Source organism: Eublepharis macularius, chromosome 4 (assembly GCF_028583425.1).
Source record: "Eublepharis macularius isolate TG4126 chromosome 4, MPM_Emac_v1.0, whole genome shotgun sequence".
In the NCBI taxonomy this organism is placed as follows: Eukaryota; Metazoa; Chordata; class Lepidosauria; order Squamata; family Eublepharidae; genus Eublepharis; species Eublepharis macularius.
In genome coordinates, this window is record NC_072793.1 from 33,721,474 (window position 1) to 33,736,046 (window position 14,573).

Genomic DNA, 14,573 nt, shown 5'->3' on the forward strand with positions numbered 1-14,573 from the left:
GGTCTTTCAAAAGATTCTGAAAGACAGTTTCTCAAGTGTAAGATAATTGTTTAAACATCTAAGGCGGCAATCCTATAGACACTTTCCTGGAAATAAGTCTCACAGAATAAAATGAGACTTACTTCAGAGCAGTCCTGCTTAGCCACTACATATTGCTAGGTCATCTGATACAGGAAGTTAAATTCACATTTCATGTGATAATCGCTACAGTTCAGGCATACATAAGCCGAAACGTATTTACTGTTTAACCTCTCCTATACAGTAGAGCTTTATGTTCCATACTATAGAAAACTACTATAAAATTACTAGATATATACATACAATTTCATTTACCCAATTCTGAATTTAGGAAAAATGCTAGTTAACCTGATTTAACTTGCTTTGCACCTGGCATTTACCTTCCCCTAATCTAGGAAACTGCCACTTCCACAACTGTGTCCTATTTCTGACAATTACTGGATGGAATGAACAAATGCAAGGCGGATGGATCACAAGCAACGGCAGGGGCGTTACTCACAGATGTAGGTACTGAGCAGTCGTCTGCTGAATTCAGAACTGTAGCTACTGGCTGAAGAGCTGGTCTCTGAAAGGGAACAAGCAGGGAACCAATTTATATATGCTATTTGAGAGTCTGTGTAGCTACTCTGCCTCCAGTTTGAACTATCTTTTCCTTCTATATGATCAGCTCAAGTCTTGGACTTAACCATAAGAGCAAATCCAGCCGTTCCACTTCAATGCAGAGTCTAGATTTATCCTTCATAATTTTGGATAATGTGCTACATTGTTTCAATCTTAATCACTGCATGGTGTAAAGTATTACCTATGCTACCCTTCTGAACTATTTCTAAGTAATACATTCCAAAGACGCTTCACTTTTATTTCACAGAAAGTAACCAATTAAATCAATTCCTCAACCTCCAAGAACACCCCTGATCTGTTTCAGCACTAGCTACTGTTGGCTTTGATAAAACTAACCAAATATCCTTTGTGAACTACAAACATTTTTGTGCTTTTATTTCAATATAATACAATCAGCCATTTGACTTCAGTAAGTGGCACAAAGCCTCTTAAGTTTGTAAGGGACTATTAAGAGTTTCCATTGCACAAACACAGTTGGTTAACAACAGGTTTTACTTTAACTGCTGTCTGGGTATTTGAGTGGAACTACAGTTGTGTTGTGTGTTTTCTGGAGGATTAAGTTGAAAAATAAACCTTCCTTGTGAATATGATCGGAGACTAGTGCTGCCCAAAAGTTTGGTTTCTGAAATTGCACATATCTGATGAGAAGTCACCAGTTGGGCTCAACTTTATGAGACATGTATGTGTCTAATACAGCGAAGTCACAGATAAATGTTAAGTGGACTACGGTGGCTGTTAAGGATCATTATTAACAAGAAGAGAGAGATCAACCTATCCCATTGCAATGGCAGAATATTTGATCTGCAGGTTTTCCCAAGGCTTGTATCTTTCTAGCTGGCTTATAAAGCAAGCACTTTGATGTGGGTGACATTAGCTTATTTTTGGACCCACCTAATTGGTAGGGAATCAAATAGAATGGAAGGTGGGAGAAGGAGGCAAAGTTTAGCTCCTTCATCTGGATTTTGTTAAAAAGGCAGTACCCTCCCAACATTCCTCCTGCTTTAGATATGAATTGGCAAATACATGTATTCACATGGATATATATGGATCTTTCCTATCATAACTAGTTTAATTCCCCGTTCCAGCCCTTAGGAGGCAAATATTTAAGATTTAGGTATTCAAAATGAACTTGGGGCCAACATTCCTAACTAAGTGACAGGCTAGCTCCCCTCATGGTACCAGTTCTGTTTGACAACCACTGGAACTCCATGGTCAGAAAAGCAGCTGGGAGGGAAGTTTATTTCAAGAAGAAAAACAGAGAAGATGAGAAGGTTAAAGTAGCCCTTGGGCCCGCTACTTCTGGGCTAAAAATGGCAGCCTCCCAAACCTGCTTGTCTTTTTCAAAAAGCTACAACTGTCAAGGCATCACCACACATGCTGGGGTCTAATATTGACTTTGTCCCCGAGGGGCGCAAAAGATCCACCTGGATCAAGAACTGGCCAGTCGATCACCATTATTATTCTACTTCCCCCAAACCATGGAGAACTTTGCACAGCTTTCAGGCGTTTTTTTGTATGCATCTGAGGAAGAGCTGTGGTTCTTGAAAGCTTATGCTACAGTAAAGTTGGTTAGTCTTAAAGGTGCTACTGGACTCTTTTCTATTTTGTTACTACAGACTAACACGGCTAACTCTTCTGGATCTAAGGCGTTTTTTGCTTCCCTAAAAATGACTAATTACATCCAACTTTTTAAAGAAAGTAAAGACATCCAGAAACAGGTCCTCTGGAACAGCAGATTATTTTAAACAGACATGTTTTTACTAGGTAAAAAACAAAGAGAAAATACGCAACCAGATGCAAAAGAAGCAATTAGATATGCATGTGGATTGTACAACTCATACTGCTGCTTACCTCTGGGATCTAAAGGAATATTGTATGTGTCCCCAAGAACTATAAAGTTTAAGGTAGAGTGGAGAGAAAAGGGAAGGGAAGGGGGGAAAAGAGAAAGAAATGCGAAGTGCAAAAAGACAGGTTAGAGACAACCATACCTTCAAGAACAAGGTAGAAGACACCAACACAGTCTGGGCTCAGCAGACAAGAGCTACACCTTTTAAGACTGGGGGTAATCAAATTACGGCTGAAGCCGTAAAAGCTGAAAGGCTTCCAACAGGCCTGAATAATAGCTTCTATTTCCTACTTTCTTCCTAAAGCTGTTTTCAGTTGCTACTTTCTGCTGCATTGAAGTGTCATACTGAAGTGTAGCAGGAGATTGTATTCCCAACACAAGTACTCAAGTGTACTGGCTTCCCAACCAATGTGCTTGTGGAGGAAAAATAAAACACTCATTCTAAAAATAACGTGGATCTTGTCTCCTACAACATTGGAAGCAGATGCTAGCCAACCTTGTTTCTTCCATGCAAAAATATTCCAAGCTCTGAGAACCCCAAATGCTGAAGTAAATAATGCATGTTACGATAATAATCCTAACAAAGTATAGTACAGGTTTCTAAACTCTTTTGATGTTTTTATATGATATCCTTTTATACAAAGGCTGCCCCATCCTGTTTATTATGTTAGAAAAAGGCTAGATATAAGATAAGCTTATTAGTATACCTTTTGGAAATACTTTTAAAGATATTGTTTATTTTTTAATCAGCAATCATAAAGTATAGATACATTTAAGTATTTTAATAAATAATGCTAAATGTTTTATAGTTGGTATATTGTTGGTTTATCAGGACAGAGAGAGGAAATATTGTGTAGTGTTATTTACCTAGAAGCTATACTATAAATCTTATATGGTTATTGCATTTTGATAGTCCTCGTAATGTGTATCTTTATTTTTCTTTTAATTGTAACTTTTGTTCTCCTCCCCTTTTTTCCCCCTTTCTGTACCCCCCTTTCTGTTTGGAAAAATAAAATATATTTTTAAAAAGGAGACTTGTAGCACCTTAAAAGAAAAGAAAGAAAAAGGCTGGTTCAAGTCTACAGGGGAAAAAATCCAATGGACTGTTCTAACATGTCTGCAAAATGGAACCTGTAACAAACATTGATCCGCAGAGCAGAGCTGTTGCAAGAGAGGATATTAGGAGAGACAGTACAGCGGATAAGTGGGCCTAATGCCAGGAAAGAGTTTTACAGGAAATAACCAGCACCTTGAATTAAATTTTGAAACACATAGGCAGTCAAGTGCCATCAAAACAGGTGTAATAAACAAGGGAGAGCTGGCATAGCATAGTAGTAGAGTAAGACTAGGAGCTGGGAGTTTGAATCCCCTCCCTGCCGCGGAAGCTTGCCAGATGACCCATCACAATCTCTCACAAATCTACCTCACAAAGTTGTTGATGTGAGGATAAAGTGAAGAACGGTGTGAAAATCAATTTTTCATCCCAATGAGAGAGGAAAACGGGATATACATGGAAAAATAAAGGTACATAGTAGTTTACTACAGAATGAAAATGAACTGTGTTGCTTTGCACCAGGTGAAGTTTTCAAATTGTTTTCAAGGGAGGTCACATCCATACCACATGGCAGTACTCCAGCCTCAAGATTACTACGGAATGGATCAACAGGGCCAGACTGGCTTGAGTGAAGGGAGGAAGTCAAATTCCATTCAAGAGGTAGGTGACAGAAGGTATTTTGAACAATTGTTTCCCACAAAATATGGGGAGCACAATACGATCCAAGATCTTAGCCCTTCCCACCCTTCCCAGCAGCATCACCTCCCTCTTAACAGGATTCATCTTAAGCTTGTTCACCCTCCGCCACTTGTAACACACCGTAGGTGAAGGAAAAACAATCCCATCAATCGAGCAATAACCCAAGCTGTCAAGACTATGGTCTTGACTATACTTTCCTAAATAAGTTTGATACTGTGCTCTTCACTGTATTTAATATATATTTTGATTGACAGCTTGGTTTACTGCTTGAGTTATAGATTGATTTGATTAGTTTCCCTTCATGTGCGGTTTGTTCCACTTGTATTGGTTTTTGTTTGTGTGGTGGAGGAGCCTCTGTGTGTATTATAATCAGGGAATCGTGACAGCGACAGCTGCCACAGGTGGCTTAGACAAGGACATGTTGAGCTGAGTGTCATCAGCATATTGATGACATCTAGTTCCAGATTCTGGACAACATTCACAGAAGATTAACATCACAAGAAACAGAAGAGAGTCCTGTGGAACTCTCACAGGTGAAATTCAGCACATGCCCTATTTTGTGTACTGGGTCCCTAACAAGCTGGGTCACTCCTGTGGTATCAATGATGAGATGGCCTCGGTTATACAATTATACACGACTACACTAGATGACTGCTCGGGTGCAACTGCTATGGCCATTGCTATATTGCCCTTTCTCCTCCCTCCCATCCCACATGCATAAAGGAATTTTATTAAAGGATATTAAAGGAATTACTTTCCTATCTCCAGTGGCAATAAACTACCACACTTTTGGCCAGCAAAAAGAGTTAGCTCCATGACTGTCTTTGCCCGTAAACAGTTTTAGCAGGCGAAGGAGGCATGAGGACATGATGGGATGCTGGTGAGTCATGCAGAGATGGATTTTGCTTCATGTTTTACTCAGGCAGCTGTGAAGGACGGAGGACAGAAGCATGCACAAGATGCAGTTTGCGCACAGTTAAATCTCCTTAGCATGGGCTTGACTGACAAGCTGATCATCCCGTTCTTTTGATATTTCATTGCAAACCTAGGTTTATACCTAGGTTTACTGGAGAATGAAAAAAAGATCCGATTGGGTAAAATTCTTTCTACTAAAGTATTTGTGAAGAGGTGTGTGACGTACTTGTACTGGTAACAATTATGTAAAATCAGAACAATTATTTCTTATTCTGGAAATGCAAATCTCCGAGTTTCAAAAAAAGCTCACATAATTTTTCCAGCAACAGAAATCTGTACATAAATGACTGGGTCATGGAACCTGCTAACACAACCCATTCATGCGGTGATCATCATTTCTTCTCATTGAAAGTTCCCACTTTGAGGAGATGAAAGGCAATCTCACAATCCAGTCTCTCTCCATGGACTTCAATGAGCAGTACGCTTACAGGCTGAAAACAAAACCAGATACCTCTCGCTGGACCTTACATGGCGGCAGCCTTGACTGAGCCACATCATTACGAGGCCAAGGAAGTGAGGCATGAATGAGCTGTACCCTTAAGGAGGTTTTACTGCAAAGCAAGTAAAGGAAACAAGGACGGGTTAATCCATACAGGAAACCCTGTGTTAATACCTTGGGAGGCCAGCATGGCACCTGCAGTTTCCTGAAAGTCCAGCAACTGCTGTAGGAAAAGAATAGCCTGCAAAAAGAGAGAAATGTATTCTTCATTTTAAATATATCACCTCACCCTCCATTTTGTGAAAAACGAGGTCAACCAGATGTTCCTCATCAGATAATTATGAAAACAAAGACAATTATTTACATAAGCAGTGGGCTCATCACGCCTTCTTAGAGCCAAGCTACAAGTGACGCCTTACACAGGTTGGACACTTGTCAGTTTCCCTCAAGTTTTGATGGGAAATGTAGGCATCCTGGTTTTACAGCTTGGCTCTCCATTACAGCTGCAAGACCAGGATGCCTACATTTCCCATCAAAATTTGAGGGAAGCTGACAAGTGTCCAACCTGTGTCAGGCGTCACTTGTAGCTTGGCTCTTAGATAAAGCGTGAACTCTGCTCTTCAGGGCCATTGCTTAGCCTTTGTACCTCATTAATACTACTGCCTGTCTTGTCACCTCCATGATACTCTTGTCTAAGATTCTATTTGGAGATGGCATCAGTCTTTGACAAACTCTGAGGCACTAAGACATCACGCAACTACAACAGTTCCTCTCCTGGTGGCTCTGTGTCTTCACTTACCGTCCTCTTCTGTAGCCACAGCAAGCAGAACTCTAGTTTTGCCTCACAGTGGCTGGGGAGAGGATGTGGGGCAGCAACTGCATCCTCCTCTCAGCTCTTTGGAGCTTTTATAGTTACAGAGACAATCTCTTGGTGAAGTCTTGGCTGGCCAAGAACAGATTGTCACACAGGTAAGAAGCAACTGGGGAGAAGGGGCAGGAGAAAGGGAGTTACTGGTCAAAAGCAAGAGCTGTCATAATCAAGCTGGAATTGTGGCCAGCCATACTCAAATTTGGACCTGCCTTCAACCCAGGATCTCCACAGACGGTTGCTGAAGCTAGGTGCGTGAGCTGACTGCAGCGCTCTCCGTGAGCCTGCCAGATATCCCAAAAGAGCAGGTTCAAAGAATGAACAGATTAAAAGTGCTAATATGAAAAGAATAAAAGAAGAGGTGAGAGATGGCCTCTCCCATTTCTGCTGCACCCTCCGTCCTGGTCAACATGGTGAAGAACAAAAGAGAATGGGCATGAGGAAAAGCCTCAGCATCATTCATCGAAAGTCACAGAATATTTCAGGCTTTCCAAAACCTTAAAGATGAGAGATTTCCAGATTAGGATTTTCTAGCTGGATAATAAATCCCAAACTAGGGTCTGATTACATGGTGTTAAACATGGTTTAGATTGGGAGAAACTCACTCTTAACTTGTGACCGGCACTCACCCTCAAAATAGTGGTGTGTGGGGAAATGGGGTCCCGAGTGTGTGCGGAGGCTGGAGAGGTCTCATCGCTCCTTCCTTTCCACCCGGTATGCTTTTGCAGGCAGAAAGGGGCTATTGGGGGTGGGATGTTGGTCTTACTGCCAGTTCCGTGTGCCTCTCCAGCAGTAACACTCACAGCCCACCCCAACAGCCCTTTTCTGCCTGCAAAAACCTGCTGGGTGGAAATGAGGGAATGACGAAACCCCTTCTGCTGCGGCACATACACTCAGCAGCCCATTTCCCCACACACCACTATTTTGAAGGTCATATTGTAAACATGAGTTTCCTGCAATGTAACTGGGGTAAACAGACCAATACTTTACTTAATGCCACCTTCTTGTGATAGTAAAAATAGGCCTATTTTAAAACATGCAATTTCTCCTGGTGCAGGAAGAATAGAACTTGTAAAAGAAAAATAAAAAGGAATGAAATCACTGGATGGGTTTTACCATGGAACATCCTGAATTTTCACATACATTGCTGGTGAGTTCATGAACTGTCCCATCTTTTGGCATGTTGTACTCCTTGTCTGGGTTGTTCTAGAAAGAAAAAGAGTATATCTAGAAGTGTGAATAGGGTAGAACTGCCCTGAGTTTATTTGGGGGGTACTGTTTGGGGACCATCTCCTTACTTGCTATGGCCCTAAGGGCCAATGGCACCACCTACTGAGCCTAAAGACAAGAGGCCGTTTCCATACGGCTTACCTTTTGTTGGGATACAGCGTCTTGGTGCACGATGCTGTTATCGTGTGATTTCGCGCGAGATCACACTGCATCCCGGCAAAAGGTAAGCCGTGTGGAAACGGCCAGACGCTGCTTGGAAGAGATTTCAAACAGAAGGCATCGCTGTTACCAGAGAAAGTGTTCTCTTTCTCAGCCAAAAGGTCTCTGCAAAGCATCCTGCAGACTCTTCCATATAATATTGCCCATTAGACGCATCATCAATTAGCTTAACACGTGCTTTCTACACTTCCGAAAGTTAAGTCAGTTCATTTGTCACCTTCAAAAACATGGCTTCCAGGAGCCTACATCAACATTTAAAACCAATAAATGAATAAAACATTTGCGCAAGTCTCCAGAGCTGTTCTCAATGAATAAAGAGGCAACTGGCAGAGAGATCGCAGTTACCTTGATGTTGTCGGCGAAGTCTTCCAGAGCCTTGGCTCCTGTCGTCTCCATTGAGGTAATGAGGCTTGGGAGCTTGTTCTTAGTGCTGGCCGCAGTGCCCTGAAATACACAACAACACAACTCATGGGACTCCTTGGGGGAAAGAGAAAGATGGCTGTTAGCTTCTGAAAACGCAGCTACTTACAATTCCATTGGTACAAAGAAAACACTCAGTTTGTCGTAACACAAAAGACTCAATGTTCCCTCTTGAACACAAAGTGGTGCAAGGCATGTGCTCTTGAAAGAGCAACCCAGCTCCCTCCTCCCAGGGGTTAAAGTCTTCACATCTATGATTTAAATAGCTGCTATACAATTGATTTTATGACCATTCATTGAGCTGGCATCCAAGTCTGAGCACAGCTATCCCACCCCAGCAGTGACAAAAACCTGCAGCTTACCAATATACTATGCCAGTGGCCAGATTCTAGAGACTGACACTTCTTTGGTTGGCCTGGGAAACATGCGGCTAGCTTGCTAGACAGCAGTGCAGACCTTCAATCCACATTTTAAGCTGCTCAAGGGACCCTTGCCTCTGAGCTGCTTGGCTTTCTGCCTGAGCAGTATGGAGTGTGGACTGTGTGATCATTAGTTATGCGGGGTGAAAAATTTTCCAGCACTTCGTGTTTCCATGGAAATTTTTCCAGTTCTAAGAGTCATTGCTTCATAACATTAACAAAAAATGAATGGATCCCATTGCCAATAGAACATTAGGCTAGCTTGGCAGTTTCAAAGTTGCAATTAACCCTAGGAATTGTGTGAGGGAGTACATGTACATTTTACTGATTTGTAAACAGAGGATGGGAGAGATAGGCCTATAAATACATTTAACAGCACAGATTAAAAACAAAATCAAGCAATGAATTCACCTGATTGTGCAGGTCGTCAGAACCAGCCACAGCTAAAATTCTTATTTGTACGTCTCCTCTTAAATGGCGGAAGGGATATTTGTAATTGCCAATCTCAGAGCCAAGCTACAAGTGACGAATGACACTTGCCTGGCAAGTGAACAGACTCACGTGTATTCCTCCCTGTTCACTTGCGCTCCACTTGATCAAGTGGAGAGCGAGTGAGTGGCAAGCAAACAGGGAGGAATACATGTGAGTCTGTTCACTTGCCAGGCAAGTGTCATTCGTCACTTGTAGCTTGGCTCTCAGATGGATGTAACAAGTAATGCAAGCGACGCTACAGATAATGAAACTGAAGCTCAAACTATACATTACAGTTTATATAGGTTGGGAAATGGGTGCCTATTCCGACTTGCTGCCACGTAGAACAGAGTATCTTGCCATTACAGGGCTTTTTTGGCTCCAGGGTGCTGCAAGAAGGGAGGAGGGGCTTTTGCCTTCCCTCCCACGATGGTTTTGCCAGCAGAAACAGCCACGGGAATGGACCGTTTGCTGCCTTCTCTGGCCCCATAAGCCAGCCCACTCACAGCTCTGCCTTTTCCAAAGCTTTAAACCTGCTGTTCCTTCACACAGAACTACTGTTTCCCCTCGCAGATGGATCACCTCGAACACTTGTTCAAGAACACAAAGCTGTTAGGACATCAATGCCTATCAGTTAGCTCCCAGCCACATAGTAGAGTCCAGTAGCACCTTTAAGACTAACCAACTTTATTGTAGCATAAGCTTTCGAGAACCATTGCTCTCTTTATCAGATTATTCTACAAGAAAGATGGTTAATCTTAAAGGTGCTGCCGGACACTTTACTATTTTGCAACTACGGACTAACACAGCTAACTCCTCTGGATCTCTCTCCCAGCCATAACCATAAAAAAACATTAACTTTTTTTGCCAAACGCCCTGACTCAAATCAGGTATCCCTATGATAGAAACAATCACAGTTATTATAGAGCAAATTCTTATGATGTCTTTATTTTATTTATTTTATTTATGTCATTTATAGCCCGCCTTTCTCACTGAGACTCGAGGCGGATTACACAGTATGAGATTAGTACAATAAGTATCAAGTACATTTCAATACTGTATTAAGGACATTTCCATAAACAATGCTATAGGGTAAATAGATACAAGTTTTAAAGACATAGTATTAGCAAGAATCCAATACAGAGTAGAAAAAATACTGAAGCAGAACATAATCAATTCTAGGACTGACAACATGGAACACTAGTAGTACATAAGAATACATATTTAAAGCAGCAGATAATATGCAAGGCAATATAGTGATGAAGTCTATGGTCCCTAACTCATTAGTGAAGCATCTTCCCTACAATACAAATGAGGGAATTATTTCCCTCATTTTAGTGATATTTTGAGACGTCAGTTTTCTCAGATTCCATCTTTCCATGAAGTGAGGCAGAATGGAACTGAGAGCTGGACCATCTCTGCTGTAGAAGTACCTCTCTCAAAAATCCTGTTTTATACTCTTCAAAGTGGCAAGTCAAGACATTGATCTTTCAAGCTGGCATACATTTCATGATGATTTGGATTAAAAAGTTGCTCTAGTGGTTTTCAGAGGGACAGCCATGTAGGAAAATCACAGAGGAGTCTGTTAATACCTTAAAGATTAACAAAATCTATTTCAGCTTTTGAAAGTCAGCACTCACTTTCTCAGATATATAGATATGTACATCCTTCAGGCTGGGCTAAATACTCAGAAAAAGGGGAGGGGGAGATGTTACAAAGACAGAATGGTGTAAAACAAGATCAAATTAAAAGAGGAATATCTTTTTTATTGTGTGTCATCTGGAATGACAACATTGTTGGAACAGTCGGCTTAAAAATTACATAATGGATGTTTTATCTGAAGAATTCTGTGATCATGTAAGCTACTGGTTGGGCCACTAAAAGATCTCTCACCAGTTTTGTGCACCTTTCTGTTAGTGTAAGATTAACTAGTTTACTAGTTCTCGCTGGTATGTTCCTAACTAATGTCCACCTTGGCTGAAAATCTCTGCTTCCTCTGGACTTGTTTTTAGTTAAGATTTTCAGTTCTGTTTCATCTATAGTCTATATTTGTTGGTGGAGATTGCCATCAAGTCAGAGTTGATTTATGGCGACCCCTGTTGGAGTTTTCATAGCAAGAGACTAACAGAGGTGCTTTGCCATTGCCTGCCTCTACAACCTTGGACTTTCTTGGAGGTCTCCCATTCAGTTACTAACCAAGGCTGACCCTGCTTAGCTTCTGAGATCTGATGAGATCAGACTCACCAGCTATCCAGGTCAGGGCATATAGTCTACATTTAGTGCCTGGTTATTGACTCTTTACTTACTTGATAGACACCTGTATTATGAATGGACATTCACCCTGCTTCAGTTTCCTGTTGCTGCCAAATTCTGCCCAAAGCCCTGATCCCAGTCCTGCATTATACACAAAGTATATTTCACAACAGCGATTTTTACGGATAACTGGTTACCTGCAAAACTTGATCAAATTCTGGTTTTGTCTGTTTTAAGTGCTTCAGGATAGGGAAGATAGTCAGCACGGCTGAATAATCATGACGCATGATGGCTTTCCGGGCTGCAGAGACAATGTTGTCCCCCTCTATCATCAAGTTGTCCAATGACTCCTATAGCAAAGAAAACCTTAAATAAGTTAGGAGAAACAAACACGGGGTTTTGTGCAAAAGCAACAAACCAAGCTCAGATGTAAAGGGACCTGAATGAGAGAGTCGAACGTCTTCTTCTGGTGGTGTTCTGGGATGATTTCCGTCAGGAGCTGGTACTCGCTCTGGGCCAGTTTGATGAAGGCACTCACACAGTGGATATATGCGTCAATCTCCACGTCCAACATGTCATCTCTCCCTGTGGGGATTGTACATAAATATAAGAAAGACGTCAGCTTGCTGTAATCCCATATCATCATTGGGAATGAAAATTTATAGCATTTGCCTGCCCATGTGGTAAATCACATCAATACACCCAGGATGTGTGCCCATGTAGTGGTAGAAATTGGACATTTCATACTCTTCTTGGTACGACATGACCTAAGCTTATGAAGTAATGAAAAATGAATGATGAGGCATCAGTGTGAAAGACACATTCACTAGTATCGCCTTCTCTTCAGTTAGTGTAACAAAGACAGTCTATGCTACTTATTGACTCTTGCTTTGTAAAAAAAGAAATTGTGCTCTACCATCTTGCCCAGGTATCCTAGCATTTGAGAATTAACCATACGTTTCATCAAGGAAAGTCTCAACACTGACACACAATGTTAGTTTAATAAATGTAAAAAGAGTTGGTGATGGATGAAATCTCTCATGTATTTTTTGGAGAATTGGAAAAAGCTTGAGCCCCAGACCCCACCCTAGGGAAGCGCCTTCATCACTGCTCATCTGCCGCTTATTCCTCCGACCACATTTTCTTCAAACTGACCAAATTACTGAGGGAGGGAAGGGAGCAACTGCGGTAGATGCCGAGGATGTGAGAACTGTAGTTTTTCATTTCTCCTAGTCAATCAATCAGGAGAAATAAGAACTACAGCCCCCAGATTTCATTCTCAAAGCATGCATAGAAGCCCTCATTGGAACTGCAAAAAACCCCACCTTTGGCTACAGTTCTCCTCCCTTATGCCTCAGAACTTGATCACTTTGGGAATGTGGAGTGGGGAGAGAAATGGCATGTAAGAAGGTTATTGCTAAGCGGTCACAAGCTGAAACAAAATATGGGGGTGGGTGAATAGACCTGCACAGCTCAGAGAGACGTGGAGGTTTCTGAACTGGCAGCATTTATTTCTGAAGCACAAATCTATTTCTAAAATTAATCGGTTTCTAGAGTTTTTCATCACTAAACGCAGAACTGGTAAAACTTAAATTGTCTTACCTGTGGGATCTATGTGCCCTGACATTCCATTCCTAACATGAGATGTGCTACCATTTGTGACTCAGAATGGGAGTTCAGAGTCTTAATTTAGTAGCACTGTCCTTTCCAGCGTATGTTATGATGCACACAAACATGGAAAAATACTGGTAGTAACTGGTAAGGTAGCATGTGGCCTTAAAAACCTTTATGGCATAATAGATCAGTACATCTCCAAAGTGTCAAAATACTTCATCTTTCTCAACCCCAAGAACAGCTGAACAGAACAATCTGTGACGCTCCAAAGAACACAGCTTTTCTTCTTGGAGAAGTGTTGCCAATTTCTCTTTGAAAAACAGGCAAAAGTTTATAAAATCTCCCTCCAGACTGGCTTCCCATTTATCATGATTCCTATAATTCCCCCTCTGAAAGCCAATTCTTTTGTCTAGTAATCTGGACAACATCGCAACCTGATCCTTCTTTTCCTGCTGATGTTATAGCTGCAGCTTTTCTGGTCTGACATCTGATAGCAAAGCTATCCAACCAGCAAAACTGCATGATATATTTGATGCCGTACTGTACCTCTTCAAACTGCAAGAAGAGGAGGTCACGCGAATGTTACTCCATATTAAATACTTCGTAGCCATAGAACCTAGCATGTCAAGGAAATGATTTCTAGCCTCGTCTTCCTCCAAACAAAATGGTTTTCTATGCATAGTGAGTTTTTATATAGGAACTAATTTAAACATACAATATCCCATCAGAGGCACTATGCAGCTTGCATTAAGTAACCAAGGTTGGGTTAAAGGGGTTGGGATAAAGAATAAAAAATGTCTAGATAAAAACAGGGTGATGTCTTAAGACATTGATCTGTTTTTATATAGATATTTCATTTTCGTTTTTTCATTTTTCCCAAGGTTTCGGGTTAACTAATCTATGTTTTGGCTTGAAGGATAATTGCCTTTATCAAGTACTGAAATTCAACAGTGAGGACTACACAATCACCCTCCACAAGATAATGACACTGCAACTCAGTGGCGTTGTGTTGGGGACAAGGAAATGCTTCTTTACATGATGGCTTTACTAGAGTGTTTTGTATTTTCAGCACCATATTTTTCTGATTGAAGGTACCATGTTAACATCTTCTCCCAACAGTAATATGCAGCCTAGGGGCAGCTAGCAGAGCCTGTCTGTACAGAGACAGAGCTAGACAGCCTGGCTACACTGGAAAGTATTGGACCAGATGACTATGGAGGTGTTTACAATGATGTGAGAAATGAGTGATTTCTATTACGCATTACGTATGTCTATTGCCAGAAGACCTGAGGGAAGATACAAGTTGCATTTGAAACACAAAATGCTCACAGATAGACTCCAAAGACATTAAGGAGGGCTTTTTATTCCACTTCTTAATAACATAACATTCGATTTATACACCGCCCTTCAGGACAACTTAATGCCCA

At 41.3% G+C, this 14,573-nt stretch overlaps 1 protein-coding gene across 5 annotated transcripts in view; it reads right to left on the reverse strand.

The window, feature by feature from the left end:
- EXOC7 (exocyst complex component 7) overlaps nucleotides 1-14,573 on the reverse strand; it is a 47,022-nt gene that overhangs the window by 10,382 nt on the left and 22,067 nt on the right. For all 5 annotated transcript variants that reach the window (XM_054975937.1, XM_054975936.1, XM_054975934.1 and 2 more), the window contains 6 exons: nucleotides 11,972-12,117; nucleotides 11,730-11,882; nucleotides 8,315-8,413; nucleotides 7,664-7,726; nucleotides 5,827-5,893; nucleotides 518-583 (listed from right to left, as the gene is read on the reverse strand). In XM_054975937.1, the coding sequence (XP_054831912.1) occupies nucleotides 518-583; nucleotides 5,827-5,893; nucleotides 7,664-7,726; nucleotides 8,315-8,413; nucleotides 11,730-11,882; nucleotides 11,972-12,117 (594 nt within the window). The remainder of the gene's footprint in view (nucleotides 1-517; nucleotides 584-5,826; nucleotides 5,894-7,663; nucleotides 7,727-8,314; nucleotides 8,414-11,729; nucleotides 11,883-11,971; nucleotides 12,118-14,573) is intronic.